Here is a 17,005-nt window from a genome sequence, read left to right on the forward strand (position 1 = left end):
GTTCACCTTTGAGTTAAGTTGTAGGGCCCTTACACACGGGCGTTTTTACTTGCGCTTCCCTGCGTTGCACTTTCTTCCGTTCAGCCGCAGGGGAGCGCAGGAGTAGAAACAGTCAACTACAGTATTTTGAAGGGGGCTGTACTCACACAGAAGCATATCAGTGCCAAATGCAGGTTGGGACGCAGTATGTTGCATTTCACCTGCGTCCGGCGCATAAATGCATCTGTGTGAGTACAGCCTCCTTCAAAATAGCTGACTGTGTCTACTCCTGCACTCGCCTGTGGCTGAACGGAAGAAAGCTCAACGCAGGGGAGCACAGGTAAAAACGCCCGTGTGTAAGGGCCCTTAGTATGATGTAGAGAGTAATATTCTGTTTTAATTTTTTTTTGATTTGTAGTTTTTGAGTTATTGAGCTTTTTATTCAGCAGCTCTCCAGTTTGCAATTTCAGCAGTCTGGTTGCTAGGGTACAAATTACCATAGCAACCATTTTTGAATTTGAATAAGAGACTGAACTATGAATAGGAGAGGGCCTGATTAGAAAGATGAGTAATAAAAAGTAGCAATAGCAATACATTTGCAGCCTTAAAGATCATTTGTTTTATATGGGGTCACTGACCCCCCTTTGAAAGCTGGGAAGAGTGAGAAGAAAAATGCAAATAATTCAGAAAAGAAAATGATGTCCAGTTGAGAAGTAGCTTAGAATTAGCCATTCTATAACATACTAAAGTTAACTGAACGACCCTTTTAAGTAGGATTTCATGTTGTATATGTAAAAGTGTCAGCACATTCTATACTAGTAAGGTGTTATACTTTGTTACTGCCTGTTCTCCTAATAATCACAAGCACACAGAGACTTGCCACGCCAATTACAGCCTATGGATGTGCTTTAGCCTTGTTCTTTGCAGTTTGGCCTGCAGATACTATTTGGGAGCATCAGATATAACTACATTACACAAGATTTTGGTGGTTACTTTCCATAGGTTTTGAGGAAGTAGGGATTCCATATATTCTGGAATGGGGTCAGGACTGTAACTCTAAAATACTGTTAGCCACAATGGCTTTGGAGAGCTAAGGGTGGACAGAAGTGCAAGGCAGCATAATACATACAGTGATGCCAACTTCAGGCTGTCATTGAGATCCCTTCTGTTTTCAGGCTACATAAAAACGACTTAATGCAGCCTGCAAAGCCAAAACCCGTTACAAGCAAATAATCAGAATGAATATCTTTCACATTTTCTTTGCCGTAATAGAATTTTAGAAGTGTATACACATTGTGCCTGGCCTGAGTAATTGATATATAACACTGGAGCTTGTAAAACAAGCCGAAATGATTTCTGCCAATGCCAGAATACGTGTTTCCTTGTAGATTTTAATGAGCTGGGGCTGCCAAAGGTCAGATCTAGCAAACTGACAACTTGTTCCTCGCACAGAGGATAGCAACCTGCAGTCCCTGCGCTATGACCGCCTCAATACCTACTGCTGGAAGATATGTTATGGCCAAAAGCCTACAGATCTAATGATGGGAACATTAACACTTTGTGCTGCTACCTCAAACCTCAGCCTTGTATAATCCTATTGCTAGCAGGAGAGCAATATAATTCCTGAACTTCTGTGGCATAACTAGATAATACTGGGCCCCATAGAAAATTATCTTTTAGGCCCCCAAAATGTCTAGAGGTTGTCCTGTTTTAGCAATATTTATTTAAATTGTATATGAATTAAGGCCTCATGGGGCACCTATACCGCCTGGACCCCCTGCAGCTGCAGGGTCTGCTTCCTCTGTAGTTGCTGCTGAACTTATTGTATGAGCTCCATATATACAAAGAGCATGGTGTAACATGATGATGACTTGAATGCTCAGCTACATAGGTCTGCTATGGTTCTACTTGGTTCTGCTACAGCATCTCAACTTTAGAATTTAGCCCTGGATAAACCTTTTCCCTGACTTGGGCTATCAACCCTGGCTCTAGAAAGACACTGTCCCTCAACAAAAGCCATAAAGAACAATCACAGATTCTTTAAAATAGCCTTATGTGTCAATGGTTTCCCATTTCTATAGACTGTAAGCTCTTGCTCCTTCTCTTTCATTCTGTAACCATTGCATGTTAATTTAAGTCCTGTTCTTGTTATAATATTATGGTAAACAGCTCCTTAACTTGTTGGTTCTATACATATATATATATATCAATGCTGATGATGATTAGTTTTAACGTTTATCTTTCTATGACATCAAACAGAACTACAATTACATAAATAAACATTAATGGGTGTGAGGAATACCAGCAAATGGAAATATTCACAGTACCTCTTTTTTGTTGCATTTTTTGAGCCTAAAACTCTACTGTATACATTGAACAACTGTGCCTCCTGCATTTTCTTCCTATATAGTGAAAATGGCAATAAAAATCCAAAATAATTCACTACTTAGATTGTGTACTGATTTTTCACAGATTCTGACATATGTTACACACAACAGATTCTGTAAAATTCAGGAGACAAATGATTTATGTATATATTTTATTTACCTTCCTATCCCGCAATTAAAATTTATAAGGCCAGATACAAGGCTAGAAGAGAATTTGTCCAGCTTGAAATCCTTTAGCATTTGCTTAGGTGCAATTGCCAATATCTTCCTATAGCTGAAGGCTGAATCTATGTAGAGGATCAGAGCACTGCAGAGCCAAAAATAGGTTAAAAAGATTCAAAATGTATTAAATTAAATCCATTAAAAATGACAGCAGCATATCTCCTATAGGGGCTGCTAGAATCCAGCTCAAACCCAATATTAAAAAGTCTTGACTTGACCTGTAGGAAAGCATTAGGCTTCAGGCCAACAAATTCATAATATATAGAAAAGAAATCTTAATATGAAGCTCCTCTGTGACTTCAATATACTTTGCATTATAACTTAATTTATATCATAAATGTAATTTGTACCCATTCCTTGAAAAACTGTATTTTTCATTTTAAAACTATGAAATATTAAAGAAGTATATGGATGTATTCATATTTGAAATTAATGAAGATAGATCAAATTATGGTTATGGTTGGAAGCTCTGTATTCATGAGGGGTGGGGGGTGTAGGCATCGCTCCTGCCACCCCACAACTTGTACCTCATTTCTGCTGCCACTGCCATCTTAATTGGACCCTCATTTAGATCAAAAGGGACAACCCACAGCCTCCCCTTATTTCATGATATATTTTCATTGCTCTTACCCTTCACATTGACCCCTCCAATTTGCTATATCAGAGTCCATAAAAAGCTGTCTGTAAACACAGCAGCAAGGGTTGTCTTTTACTTTTCTTATATTTTCTAATTTATATATTTATTAAGTATAACCCTTTTTATCCTCAGCTCCAAGATGAACCCGGGGCGTAGATCCGCCATGGTGGCATCCCAGCAAACGACCTTCCCTCCTGAATTCCACCAAAATGGCACCGAGATGCCCTCCAAGCACAACGTCTTCTCTGATATGAAGAACAAGTTTATGAATGAGCTTAGCAAGCTGCCAAGTAAGTAACGCTTCATTTTATTCCAGCACAGCCGCTGCACAATATGACAGTTAAATTCTCAGCGTTTGACAAACATAGTTCCTAAAACCCAGGTGCGGCATGAATCAATAAATCTCCATTTGTCCATGAGGAGACATTGTCACGTTAAATTGTTATTGCTATCTAGTTTCTGGGGAACTATGGAAGGGAAGTCAGCATTAATCACACACAGGCTTTACCTTGGAGCTATGTTGGAAATGCACAGGGTACATACTCTGCTTCAAATGATATTGTTATTTGCACACTCATAGTCACTATTTCTATTAATAAATCTAAACAATAAATATATTGTGCCCTATGGTAGCTTAATGCATATATTAATTGTACAATATGTGAATGTACCACAATTTGACATCTCAACAATAACAGTTTGACCAATATTTATCCAATTGCTAGCATCACAAATCACATAAAACAGCGCCATGGTCAAACTTTTCTCTCCTGGACATTGGCCAGGTTGGCATTTCCAAATGATTCCTACCAGAGGAAGAGAACAATGCAGATACAGGGAGGCGCAGCGTTCCCAAAAAAGTGAACAACTGATAAAGTTTTATATATAGTTTCTCTAATGGAAAGCATTCTGTTTTACCCTTGTTTCCTGATTCCTATTACTGGTAACGATAGGAAAGGTATGTATGGCCACTGTTATTCAAAGATGAATTAAGGCTATCTTGGGGCATTTTATATTGACAGTCTGACCCGGTACATAGTTTAAATATCATTCCCTGCTTTCCAATAAAGGGTATGTAGGATACTATTAATCATCAGCAGTTTCTGTCTATACTGCACATACAGCAATCGCTGTAAAGAAGACAATAAGGTATAGAGAGCAGGTGGCAAATGTCTACTGAATGCATTCACCTTCACTTGGTGTGCCTTATCATCTTGGGTAATCCTGCATGGGTTAAGCCTAGGAATGAGGAAAAATAAATGGTTGGAATAGCTAAAGATATCACTTTGAGATTTCTCTTGCCATATCTATGGTTAATTAAGATTGTGTGATTGTATAGGCTCCCAAATGTACATGTTAAAAAGATGTACTGGCTCCTAAAATCACTTGACAGATCATCCCGGATAAGTGAAGGTCTAGTTTCATCAGTGTAACGCTTCTAATCATGATCTCCTAAAACTGTATGAAACATTATGCTTTGAATAATTTACCAATACACTCCCAGCTAATACTGTTGCTACTGAGATCTGATTTGAATGATCTCAGTTCATTAAGAATTGATGCTGGCGAGGCACACATGTTACTGTGCCTTCCAATCTGCCGTTTTTGTCTCATCTTTTTTTTTTTCTCCATCTAAATTATGTATGTTGTCTGAAAAATATGTGGAATATCTTCTGACTGAGCTACGGATAGTACCATTGTTAAATCTGTAGGCACTATGTGATTCTTGCTTTGCCAAACATGTATAAGGGGAAAAGACTTCATTATTGGAATGTGCCTAAATGTCTTAAATATTCTTTATCTGTTTAGCTATTCTCATTCCATTTCATTCTTTTATTGGTTTATCATTTCATTGTTTCTTTTTATTTTGCTTTCATATTCATTAACTAAGATCATGCCAGGAAAGGTAAGTGAACATCCACCCAACCCTGCATCCTGATGGTCCCTCAAACAGGCACTTGTGATAAGAAAATGTACATAGAACTGTTTTGCAAGGGGATTGTTGTTTAGCTGGAGGTGACAGAGAGTATACCCAGTGTGTGCCATGTGGGTGCAACTTAACATAACTTTAACATGGGCACCAGGAATGGTTTGGAAACACAATGCATGTGTCCAACTTAACAGTAGAATAAGCAATAACTTCAGACAGTAATTCCTTATCCACCTTGTTCAACAGGTTCTGTGTATACAGGCCCGGACTGGCAATCTGTGGGTTCTGGCAAATGCCAGAGGGGCTGCTATAAGGTCCCATAGAAAGTCAGTATTTAGTGGGCTGGTGGAGGCTATATTACCAAGGACAGTTTCTGACTTCTCTGTGGGCCAAGGGTGCATGGCATAAAACTGGCCTTCTGGGCCATGGTACATCTGCATGTGGTGCAACACTGGCAGTCTTGCTTCTGCTTCCAACTCTTATTGTGATATCTGTGTTCATGTTACAGCTCTAACTCTTTGGTTTAAATGCCCAAGCTGAATACAAAGACTCCATAAGCCCAACTCACTCCCTGAATAAAATATACAAAAACATGATGTTGCTAAGTAAAATAAAATTTCTGAAATTAAAGGGTACCTAAGTCCTTCACACGGTGCTGCTTCTCCAAAACGTTGTGGGAGTCTTAAAGGGATACTGTCATGGGAAAACATGTTTTTTTCAAAATGCATCAGTTAATAGTGCTGCTTCAGCAGAATTCTGCACTGAAATCCATTTTTCAAAAGAGCAAACATATTTTTTTATATTCAATTATGAAATCTGACATGGTTCTAGACATATTGTCAATTTCTCAACTGCCCCCAGTCATGTGACTTGTGCTCTGATAAACTTCAGTCACTCTTTACTGCTGTACTGCAAGTTGGAGTGATATCACCCCCTCCCTTTCCTCCCCAGCAGCCTAACAAAAGAACAATGGGAACATAACCAGATAGCAGCTCTCTAACACAAGATAACAGCTCCGTGGTAGATCTAAAAACAACACTCAGTAGTAAAAGCCAAGTCCCCCTGAGACTGATTCAGTTACATTAAGTAGGAGAAATAACAGCCTGCCAGAAAGTAGTTCCAGTAGTAGTGCAGGCACAAGTCACATGAATGGGGCAGCTGGGAAACTAACAATATGTCTAGCCCCATGTCAGATTTCAAATTGAATATAAAAAAATCTGTTTGCTCTTTTGAGAATTGGATTTCAGTGAAGAAGTCTGGAGTAGCACTATTAACTAATGCGTTTTGAAAAAAACGTTTTCCCATGACAGTATCCCTTTAAAGTAACACTATCTACTGTCCACTCTGTCCAGTAGCACTGTGTTCACTGAGCCAGAGGCCCAGTGAAAGCAAGATAATGAGACAATCTCATGTTATTCTCTAAAGTTCTTTCAACTTATTAAAATGAGGCGCCTGCCATTACAAGATTGACTGGCATCATTGGCACATCTTTCCAGCTGGTGAGACCATTGGGCCTGTACACAAGTGCAATACAATGAATGCTCTTTTGATTACTTGAGTGATCCTTGAAACCCTTTTCCCTACCCAGCCTAGACATAAATACTTTTTACCTATAAGGCAGTGGACTAGGAATTTGCAGAAGGGGCCCTTCCGGCCCTCTCACATTCAGACAGGCAAGGGAATATCTAGGAGATGGTGGAGTTTACAATGGGCCTGCATCATTGGTCATAGTAGCGTTGGCCAAATCTTTTAATTGCATGGGGCCCCAGAATTACTGATGGTGGCATTGTGCCACCACTAGAGGTAGCTGCTTGCCCGTCAGACAGAGAAGAGGTTAGTCCTCCTAGCGAGAGTGTGGAAAGCATGCTGAGCACATGGAGACTTGCAGTGAGACAGTAATAGAAGGAGAGAACATCATGGCTGCTATCCTGTGCCAGCTGGAGACTTTCTCTCCTTTCTCCCATGAAAACAGGATATTTTGATAGCACCCGATTAATTTGTAATGTTAAACACAAAATGATGCTAGGATGGCTCACAAGTCACTTGCTCTGGAACATCTGCTCTACAGAACATGAAATGTCACCCACCCACCAGTATCTGACAGCAAATGTTTTGCAAAATGATACATAACGAAAGGCAGCAGATCTGTATAAAGCATGTGACTGGCACTGACCTGGATTCTAGGGAAGAGCTCCTCTGCCAGAGGGCACCTGAGATTACTCAAGCACAAATGAATTTACTCTACTGATTATGTTGCCTTCTGAATTCCCATATCTTTCATTATAAGAGTTATCAAACTTGTGATCCTCGAATTGTTGTTGAGTGCAGCTCCCATTGTCTTTGTATTCTTACTCACGGTACAGATATTAAAGAACTTTATTACTGATCTAACAAATGTTGATTTTTTTTAACTATTGTGGTTCATGTCTGGCTATAACAGTAAAGCCTGGAATGCACCATGAGGAGGAGGACTGGTGTGATTTAAATCACTGCAAGCAAAAAGAAGCCACTAAATAATTTCCCTGCCCAAGGGGCACAAGGTTAAATACGTTTTCTGCACAGTGTTGTACACAGGTTTTCAGCGGGTACTTCCAGACCTGCTGCTGTCTCAGGGCCCCCTCTTCCCCCCCTGCCATGTGTGCTTGCATCTGTTTTTGCCGTGATCAGCCTGAAGATGGGAGGTCGCGGCAGGAAGAAGTGGTGCAGGCGCCCACAGGGTTTTTCCCCCGGTGTCCTACCCTGCCTCCAGTGTTCTCTCACATTCTCACCATCAGCCTCCGATGTCTTACTATGGGTCTAGTCAGCACTTCATCCCCCTTCAGACCAATCTTGCCAGGTGCCTTCCAGTGGAACTCCTACACCTTTCACCCGGTTCCTTCCAGTGCCCTAACTATCCACTCCAACCCTGACTGGCGGGGTACCTGCTGGGTCACTATACACACTTACTCCTTTTTGGGGCTACAACTACCCATGCTAACTCTCCCATCCACCTCACACTACTACAGTATGCTATTACCCAAGCTAGGCCATTCACTAGCTAAATGTTGTACCTCCTACATAGTTAGGTTGAAAAAAGACAGCAGACAGAGGGATCTCTAATTTCCTTCGTAATTCCTCTTTTTATAACCTCTCTCGTCCCCACCCTCTTGGGACTTTCCCCTCAACTCTATGAAGCTAATTTACTCACTAGTTCCCCCTAAAGGCTCCTATACTGTAATTACACCTATTAACTTTTTCACATAACTATTTGGCTTGATCTAGTGGCTAAACTACTTACACATTAGCTGTTAACTTAACAATTCACATGTTACCCCCTTATATTGTTATCTTAGGTAGAACTGTGGAGATCAAACCACCCTTGGCCACCACTTTGAATAAGAAATGCACATCTGCTGCATATTGTTTAGTAATGCCCACCATCAGATTTGGTCAATGCATTTCCCATTCAAATGAACAGGAGGTGATTGGTTTATGGACCTCTACAATTTTTCTTTAGAGGTTATTTCAATGTCCTGTGTGTCATGGACTTTGAGACCTTAAATGCTGGTGTAGAATAGAGTCTTTAGGCACCACTAAGATTAGTGACATGGGAGAAAACAAAACCAATTGAATTTTATAATACCTGGCCCACTGCTAGCACAAAGTCTAATGAAAGCAGTTAATAATGTACTGTATTTCTGATAAAAGTACAAGAGATTGTGCTTTGAAATCTATTTCAACTGATTGTAATACATTTATTGAATGATAATACAAGAATTCAGGTACATGTCTCTGTATGATTGATGCATCACAGTTTTGCACATACATATAATATTCTTTAATATTAGTTATACAGGTATGAACTGTTATCCGGAAACCCATTATCCTGAAAGCTCAGATTTAAGGAAAATCCTAGACTCCATTTTATCCAAATACTCCAAATTTTAAAAAAATGATTACCTTTTTATCTGTTATAATTAAACCGTAACTCGTACTTGATCCAAACTAAAATATAATTAATCTTTATTGGAATCAAAACCCAACTACTGGCTTTATTTAATGTTTATATTATTTCTAGTAGACTTGAGGTATGAAAATCCATATTACGGAAAGATCCATTATTCAGAAAACCCCAGGTCCCGAGCATTCTGGATAACAGGTCCCTTACATGCAACTCCAATATATTCATGTATATGCCATAAGCAGATTTAAGAAATTACACATTCTGCACCTTTTCCCCAGTTACATTATTCTTTTAGTTGCAGTCTTGCAGATACAATGTGGAGCCTAACAGATGTTACGTTTCCCTTTTCTTTCCCATCCAGTTCCACCATGGGCTTTGGCTACCATCATTATTGTAGCTGGCCTTCTCCTGATATGCTGTTGTTTCTGTATCTGTAAGAAATGTTGTGGCAAAAAGAAGAAGGGCAAGAAAGGAAAAGACAAGGTGAAAGCCCAAATTAACATGAAGGAGGTGAAGGAACTAGGGAAGAGCTACATTGACAAGGTAACAAATGTGAAAGTTTCTTTCTGTGCATTGTGAACATTTAGGGGCCGATTCACTAAGGGTCGAATTTCGAAGTTAAAAATACTTCGAAATTCGACCCTCGGATTGAAATCCTTCGACTTCGAATATCGAAGTCGAAGGATTTAGCGCTGATCCTGCGATCGATCGATCGAAGGATTTTTCGTTCGATCGAACGATTAAATCCTTCGAATCGAACGATTCGAAGGATTTTAATCCAACGATCGAAGGAAAATCCTTCGATCAAAAAATCACAGGCAAGCCTATGGGGACCTTCCCCATAGGCTAACATTGACTTCGGTAGCTTTTAGCTGCCGAAGTAGGGGGTCGAAGTTTTTTTTAAAGGGGAAGTACTTCGACTATCGAATGGTCGAATAGTCGAACGATTATTCGTTCGATTTCGTTCGACTTCGAACGAATTTAACCAATTCGATGGTCGAAGTACCCAAAAAATACTTCGAAATTCGAAGTATTTTTACTTCGAATCCTTCACTCGAGCTTAGTGAATCAGCCCCTTATTGTAATAATTGTTTTTGTCTCTGAGTAACCTGTTATAGTAGGTTGGGGTTGGTTCTTATCCTTATCAGACTGTTAAATATTTATTGCTCATACTGTTAATTAACACAGTGAGTGGCACATTCGAATGCCTCTGCCTATGCCACCACCTCTTTTATCAGACAGTTCTGGGTTTTGGTTGAAATACCCTAAATAAGTTTGAATATGAAGTGTTTTGTGATGGAGAGAAGAAGTACTGTATATCTAGATCAAGATGAATCATTCTCCATAATACCCAGAGGAGCCTTGCTTTTGCTTACTTTTTTTCCTTGTGATGTCTCATTACTTTGATCATTTTATTAGCTTTTAATTGAAAGTATCTTGTCTTGTATTGCTGAGATAACTTGTGGGTTCCTTCATTCATACATATATGTTGCGTCTGGTGTCCACAGTAGATGTTCTTGGAGCTCTTTGGTATTTTGGAGTTTTTTTTTTATTATTTGTGGCCTTAGAAATTATGTGCTACAGTTTTTTACTGCTAGACAATTAAAAGGTGAAGGGTTTTGGTAAATATTTTTACATGTGACATTATAACCAGAATGCTCTCAATGTACAACATTATTCCTAGAATGCTCTCCATGTGTCATATTATAACCAGAACCATCTCTGCGTGCGACATTATATCCAGAATGTGAAGTTATAAGCAGAGCACTCTACGTGTGTGACGTTATATCCAGAATGCATTCTGTGTGACATTATATAAAGAATGCTCTCTGTGTATAATATTATATCCAAAATGCTAATTCGATTTTTCTCTTCATGTGTGATATTGTACCTAAAATGCTCTCTAAGAGTAAGTTTATAGGTAGAATGCTCCCTATGTGTAATATTATACCCAGAATATTCTCTAAGTGTGAGTTTATAGGTAGAATGCTCTTCATTTGTGACATTATACCCAGAATTCTCTCTAAGTGCGAGTTTATAGGTAGAATGCTAACTATGTGTGATATTATACCCAGAATGCTCTCTAAGTGTGAGTTAATAAGTAGAATGCTCTCTATGTGAGATATTATACCCAGAACGTTCTCTAAGTGTGAGTTTATAGGTAGAATGCTCTTCATGTGTGATATTATACCCAGAATGCACTCTAAGTGTGAGTTAATAAGTAGAATGCTCTTCATGTGTGATATTATACCCATAATGCTCTCTAAGTGTGTTAATAAGTAGAATGCTCTTCATGTGAGATATTATACCGATAATGCTCTCTAACTTACTTAGTTCGAGTGAAGGAATGGAATAAAAAAAAACTTGGAATTTCGAATGTTTTTTTTGGCTACTTCGACCATCGAATTGGCTACTTCGACCTTCGACTACAGCTTCGAATCGAACGATTCGAACTAAAAATCGTTCGACTATTCGACCATTCGATAGTCGAAGTACTGTCTCTTTAAAAAAAAACTTCGACCCCCTAGTTCGCCACCTAAAACCTACTGAAGTTGAACGATTCAAAGGATTTAATTGCGTAAATCATTCGATATTCGAAGTCGAAGGATTTCCATTCGGCAGTCGAATATTGAGGGTTAATTAACCCTCGATATTCGACCATAAGTAAATTTGCCCCTAAGTGTGAGTTTATAGGTAGAATGCTCTTCATGTGTGATATTATACCCAGAATGCTCTCTAAGTGTGAGTTTATAAGTAGAATGTTCTCTATGTTAGATATTATACCCAGAATGCACTCTAGGGGGCAAATTCACTAAGATTCGTAGTTGCGCCAGGCGCAACTTCGTCGCACTTCGCCGCACTTCGCCAGGCGTAGTTTCGCCAGCACTCCGCAAATTCACTAAAATCTGAAGTTGCGCACAGGGGTAGCGTAAGGTTGCGAAGTTGCGCTAGCGTTTATTCGCTAAGTGAAGCGAAGTTACGCTAGTGAAGGTTAATTTTGCATACGGCACCAAATTCAAATTTCAATGGAGGAATACGTAGAATCACTACAAATGCCTGGGAAACCTTCAAAACATCAAATAAAAAATGTTTTTTGCCCTACACATGTGCCCACTGTATAGTTAAGTTGCCATGAGTTAGGAAATGTAGGGGGGAAGGAGGGGAGCCCCAAAAAAATTCTCGATCTTTTTCAGCCTATCACTCATAATATAAAAAACACGCCAGCGTTTTTTGGGACTTAGATTGGAAGCAATCCCTATCTACACTATTGCGCTTCGCCTGGTCTGAGGTGGCGAAGGAAGTCTAGTGTAAAAGGTAGCGTTCAGTACACTGCGCGCGTTAGTGAATTTGCGTAGTTACGTCCGTATCGAAAATTTGCCAGGCGTAAGGGTGCGAAGTAACACTAGCAAATCTACGCCAGCGTTCGTTAGTGAATTTGCGAAGTAACGAAAATGCCCAACGCTAGCGAATTGACGCTAGCGTTCGGCGCTTAGTGAATTTGCCCCTAAGTGTGAGTTTTTTAGGTAGAATGCTCTTTGTGTGTGATATTATACTCAGAATGCTCTCTAAGTGTGAGTTTATATGTAGAACGATCTCCAAGTGTGACATTTTAGACAGAAAGCACTCTGTGTCTGACATTATAGCCAGAATGCTTTCCATGTATGGCTTTATAACCAGAATGCTATCCACGTGTGATTTAATAGCCAGAATACTCTCCACGTGTGACTTTATAGCCATAATGCTCTCCACGTGTGACTTTATAGCCAGAATGCTCACACGTCTGACTTTATAGCCAGAATACTTTCCACTGTTGACACTATAGCTAGAATTCTCTCCATCTGCGACTTTATAGACAGAATGCTCTCCATGAGTGACAATATAACCCTGAGAAAATGTTTATCTATGCCACTTTAAAGGGAGGATAAAAGCATTTACATTTTATATAAAATAAGCTATTTATGACTAATGTACTAAAGTGGAAAGTATATTGAGATTAAACAAGACTAAATTACTCTAAAGTGCATTAGAAAAAAACGATGAAACTGTAATACTTAAAGCTTAATCAAAGGCGAATAAAGGTTTTAAAACATAATGAGGTTCCCTGTTATCTAATAGAAAACAAAACAATCAAATATTTTGTCTTATAAGGCATAAGTTAAAGGTCATATTTCATAGATAAGCATAGAATGATCTTGCACACTAATAAAGCACAAAAAATGCAGGTGGTATTGCATTATGTAGGGCAAACATTACAGCATATTTAGTGTAATAATAAGAATGTTCATTAAGGCCACAAAAATACATACCACCTAGCAATAAACAGAATACAAGTATGAAAGAGGATATTTTGAATAAGAAAAGTACCCCAATAATTCGGCAGGAATGCCTTTGTGAGCAAAGTCATATTTTATACTAGTAGAGCTGGGAAAATCTAAATATATTTGTATTTTTTTTTTAATTGCTCATGGAATATTACTTCCCTGCATTTTCATATTTAAACACATGGCTGTGAGCTGCCATTTTGTACAGTACAGTATGAAAACCTAGCTTTTTGCTGACACAGAAGATTTATGTGCTGCACGAGTTTCAGAAGAAGCACCCGTAAATAGCAATAGAATAGCATTATGTATTTATGGCTACTTAGATATTATCAAAATAAAATGAGTCTAGTTATAGTCTAAACAGTGCTGGTCTGTTGTTGAATGAATGCTCTGCTGTGGCAGAGACTAAAGGTGGCCATGCACTGCCAGATCTTATATGTAAGATAAAATAACTAAATTAGTATCCTGCTCAGCCTTTCTTACATTCTTTTCTCTTTTGCACCCATTCAGTGTGAAAAGCCTGGTACCAATACACAATACACTAGTACTGTTACACAATATACTGGCTGTATTATTGTTCTCACTTATCAAACTCATTTTCGTGCAGGTCCAGCCAGATGTTGAAGATCTTGACCCATCACTCTTGGATGATGTGAAAGATGAGAAACCCCAAGAGCAGCTGGGCAAGCTCCAGTACTCTCTGGATTATGATTTCCAGTCTGGGCAGGTAAAGGCCTCAAAATGAGATTTTATAATGGCATTACTGATCACAGCTATCTGAACACAAGCTCTGGATACATTTGGCTTGATAAAGTTGACCAATTTGTGCAAAATGGAGCACATCTCTTCACATTGTTTTGAGTCAATTGTTTTTTTGGACAATCTGCTTGCCAAATGCAATTATATTCCAAAAGTCTTAAAACAAGGCACAAAAACATGTAAACAATCACTAAATTATGTACCAGCCGCTCAAGTAATTTGGGCAACTGCTGTAACCAAATCTGGGTCTTTACATGATAACTTATGCCCATGTAGCCACTAGTCATATCAGCATGTGTGCTTGACTAGCACTCACTGTTGTAGGCTGCATGGACTAATGATGTAGTTCAGAAATCAGGATTTAATAAACTCGCTCTGCTTCCCTATACAGCTGGTTGTGGGAATCATACAGGCAGCAGACTTACCAGCCTTGGACATTGGTGGTACCTCCGACCCCTATGTCAAAGTATACTTACTCCCAGACAAGAAGAAGAAATATGAAACAAAAGTGCACCGCAAGACCCTAAACCCAACATTCAATGAGTCATTCACTTTCAAGGTAGGTAACAACTGTGGCATCACTAGCACTCGATATCATCACGAAAAAAATCAAGAGATCAAGGAAACCACTCACCCCATTTAAAGGACAAATATCCCCCTGTGTTAAAAAAATCCTAATGGCATTTACAAACAAATTTACAAATATTTACAAATATTACTGTAGTACCTGCTTGGTTAAATCCATTTAATTTAAGTGTACAATCTTGTATACCTGATCATCACTAATAATCACACCCACTCTATGCCCTTATATTCCTATACCCTTCCACATGGCAAGCCCTAGCATAAAATCCCTTCTCTTCATATAAGAACGTTATACTTTCATAAGAAAAAGTAGGGACATGTTTTGCCTCCCTTTCGTGCAATTACATCACCAAAGTGGAGGTGCTTGAAGTTTGACTTGCCAGAACCCACATTAGAGCTTACTTTTTTTGGCCCAAACCTATGCAACCTGCTTTGAAATTCTACAAAAATCTTTTTTACATTTCTTAGGTTCCTTATGCAGAGCTTGGAGGGAAAACCTTAGTCATGTCAGTGTATGACTTTGATCGGTTTTCGAAGCACGATGCTATTGGGGAGGTGCGTGTTCACATGAACACAGTGGATCTGGCGCATGTCATTGAGGAGTGGCAAGACTTACAGTCTGCTGAGAAAGAGGAGGTAAGTGCCGGCAGTCTCCAGTGAGAGTATCATGGATATTTCTATAAAGCAGTTGGTAATACATTCCTGTGATGGTGAATGATATCTCACTCTGTGCTGTCAATGTTAATATGTGCTGATGATGGAATGTTGTGTTGTTGTATTTTGTACTGTATGTTGGCAAAGACATCTCTGAAATAAGGTCCTAACTGATTAGTGGCCGAACTATTCACACTGGCCCAATGCTTTAGCAACGTGGACTGACATTTTGGGTTTTGAGAGAAAGGAGTGTCATACTGTTGTTTTGCACTTGAGGCTTTCCAGGATCATGTTTTATGCAGACAAAGGCGCAATATACTAATTATAATCTGTATATAATGTTTTATATACAGAATGAATGGTGTCCTAGTTTGGTACAAAATGCTGTCTTTGTTAAAACCAAGTAAGCACTTTATCATTTACATTGGTCACTAGAGGCCACTTAAAAAGATTTTGTGAAAGGAGAAAGTAATTATATCTTCTTGGTGCCCACTCATTTTCAGTTTCATGCGTTTTTCAATTTCATGGGTTTGGACACTCATTGTTGGACACTTGTTGCACCTGCTGTGGGAACCCCAAACCTACTGCAACCTTCAAGGCTGTTGGGACTCTTTGCTCATTATGAGAATGTATGTGACCAAACATGGAGATCTGTACAGGGAGTGCCCTCTTGATGCAGAAGGCATAGTGACAAATTCACTAAGATTCGTAGTTGCGCCAGGCGAAACTTCACCACACTTTGCCAGGCGTAGTTTCGCCAGCGCTCCGCAAATTCACTAAAATCCGAAGTTGCGCACAGGGGTAGCGTAAGGTTGCGAAGTTGCGCTAGCGTTGATTCGCGAAGCGAAGTTACGCTAGCGATGGTTAATTTGCATACGGCGCCAAATTCAAAGTTCAATGGAGGAATACGTAGAATCACTACAAATGCCTGGGAAACCTTCAAAACATCAAATACATTTTTTTTTTGCCCTACACATGTGCCCACTGTATAGTTAAGGTGCCATGAGTTAGGAAATGTAGGGGGGAAGGAGGGGAGCCCCAAAAAATGTTTTGATCTTTTTCAGCCTATCACCCATAATATTGAAAAAACACCAGTGTTTTTTGGGACTTAGAAAAAATTTGAACTTTTTTTGAAGCAATCCCTATCTACTCTATTGCGCTTCGCCTGGTCTGAGGTGGCAAAGGAAGTCTAGCGTAAAAGGTAGCGTTCAATACACTGCGCGCGTTAGTAAATTTGCGTAGTTACGTCCGTAGCGAAAATTCGCCAGGCGTAAGGGTGCGAAGTAACACTAGCGAATTTACGCCAGTGTTCATGAATTTGCGAAGTAACGAAAACAAGAATTGACGCTAGCGAATTGACGCTAGCGTTAGGCGCTTCGGCGCTTAGTGAATTTGCCCCATAGCGCTTGCTAGACACATTTTTTGCCCAAAATAGTATTGGTTCCTCCAACCAGAATGCAGGCTCTATTAACCCTGCACTTCTGGAGGGGGGAAAATTTTTGTATGATAGGTGCCCTTCAATTGAATAGCGAGTATTATTTGATGTATCAATTAGATTAAGAGAATGGTATAAAATAACTGTATAAA

At 39.3% G+C, this 17,005-nt stretch overlaps 1 protein-coding gene across 3 annotated transcripts in view; it reads left to right on the forward strand.

Moving 5' to 3' along the window:
• syt5.L (synaptotagmin 5 L homeolog) overlaps positions 1–17,005 on the forward strand; it is a 129,674-nt gene that overhangs the window by 100,574 nt on the left and 12,095 nt on the right. For 2 of the 3 annotated variants that reach the window (XM_041569490.1, XM_041569491.1), the window contains exons 2-7: positions 3,358–3,515; positions 5,117–5,131; positions 9,460–9,641; positions 14,028–14,147; positions 14,571–14,738; positions 15,233–15,400. In XM_041569490.1, coding sequence (XP_041425424.1) covers positions 3,365–3,515; positions 5,117–5,131; positions 9,460–9,641; positions 14,028–14,147; positions 14,571–14,738; positions 15,233–15,400 — 804 coding nt within the window. In that variant the 5' untranslated portion in view covers positions 3,358–3,364. The remainder of the gene's footprint in view (positions 1–3,357; positions 3,516–5,116; positions 5,132–9,459; positions 9,642–14,027; positions 14,148–14,570; positions 14,739–15,232; positions 15,401–17,005) is intronic. The other variant, XM_018226228.2, reaches the window with a different exon arrangement.

The sequence above is a fragment of the Xenopus laevis genome, chromosome 7L (assembly GCF_017654675.1).
Source record: "Xenopus laevis strain J_2021 chromosome 7L, Xenopus_laevis_v10.1, whole genome shotgun sequence".
NCBI classification, from domain to species: Eukaryota; Metazoa; Chordata; class Amphibia; order Anura; family Pipidae; genus Xenopus; species Xenopus laevis.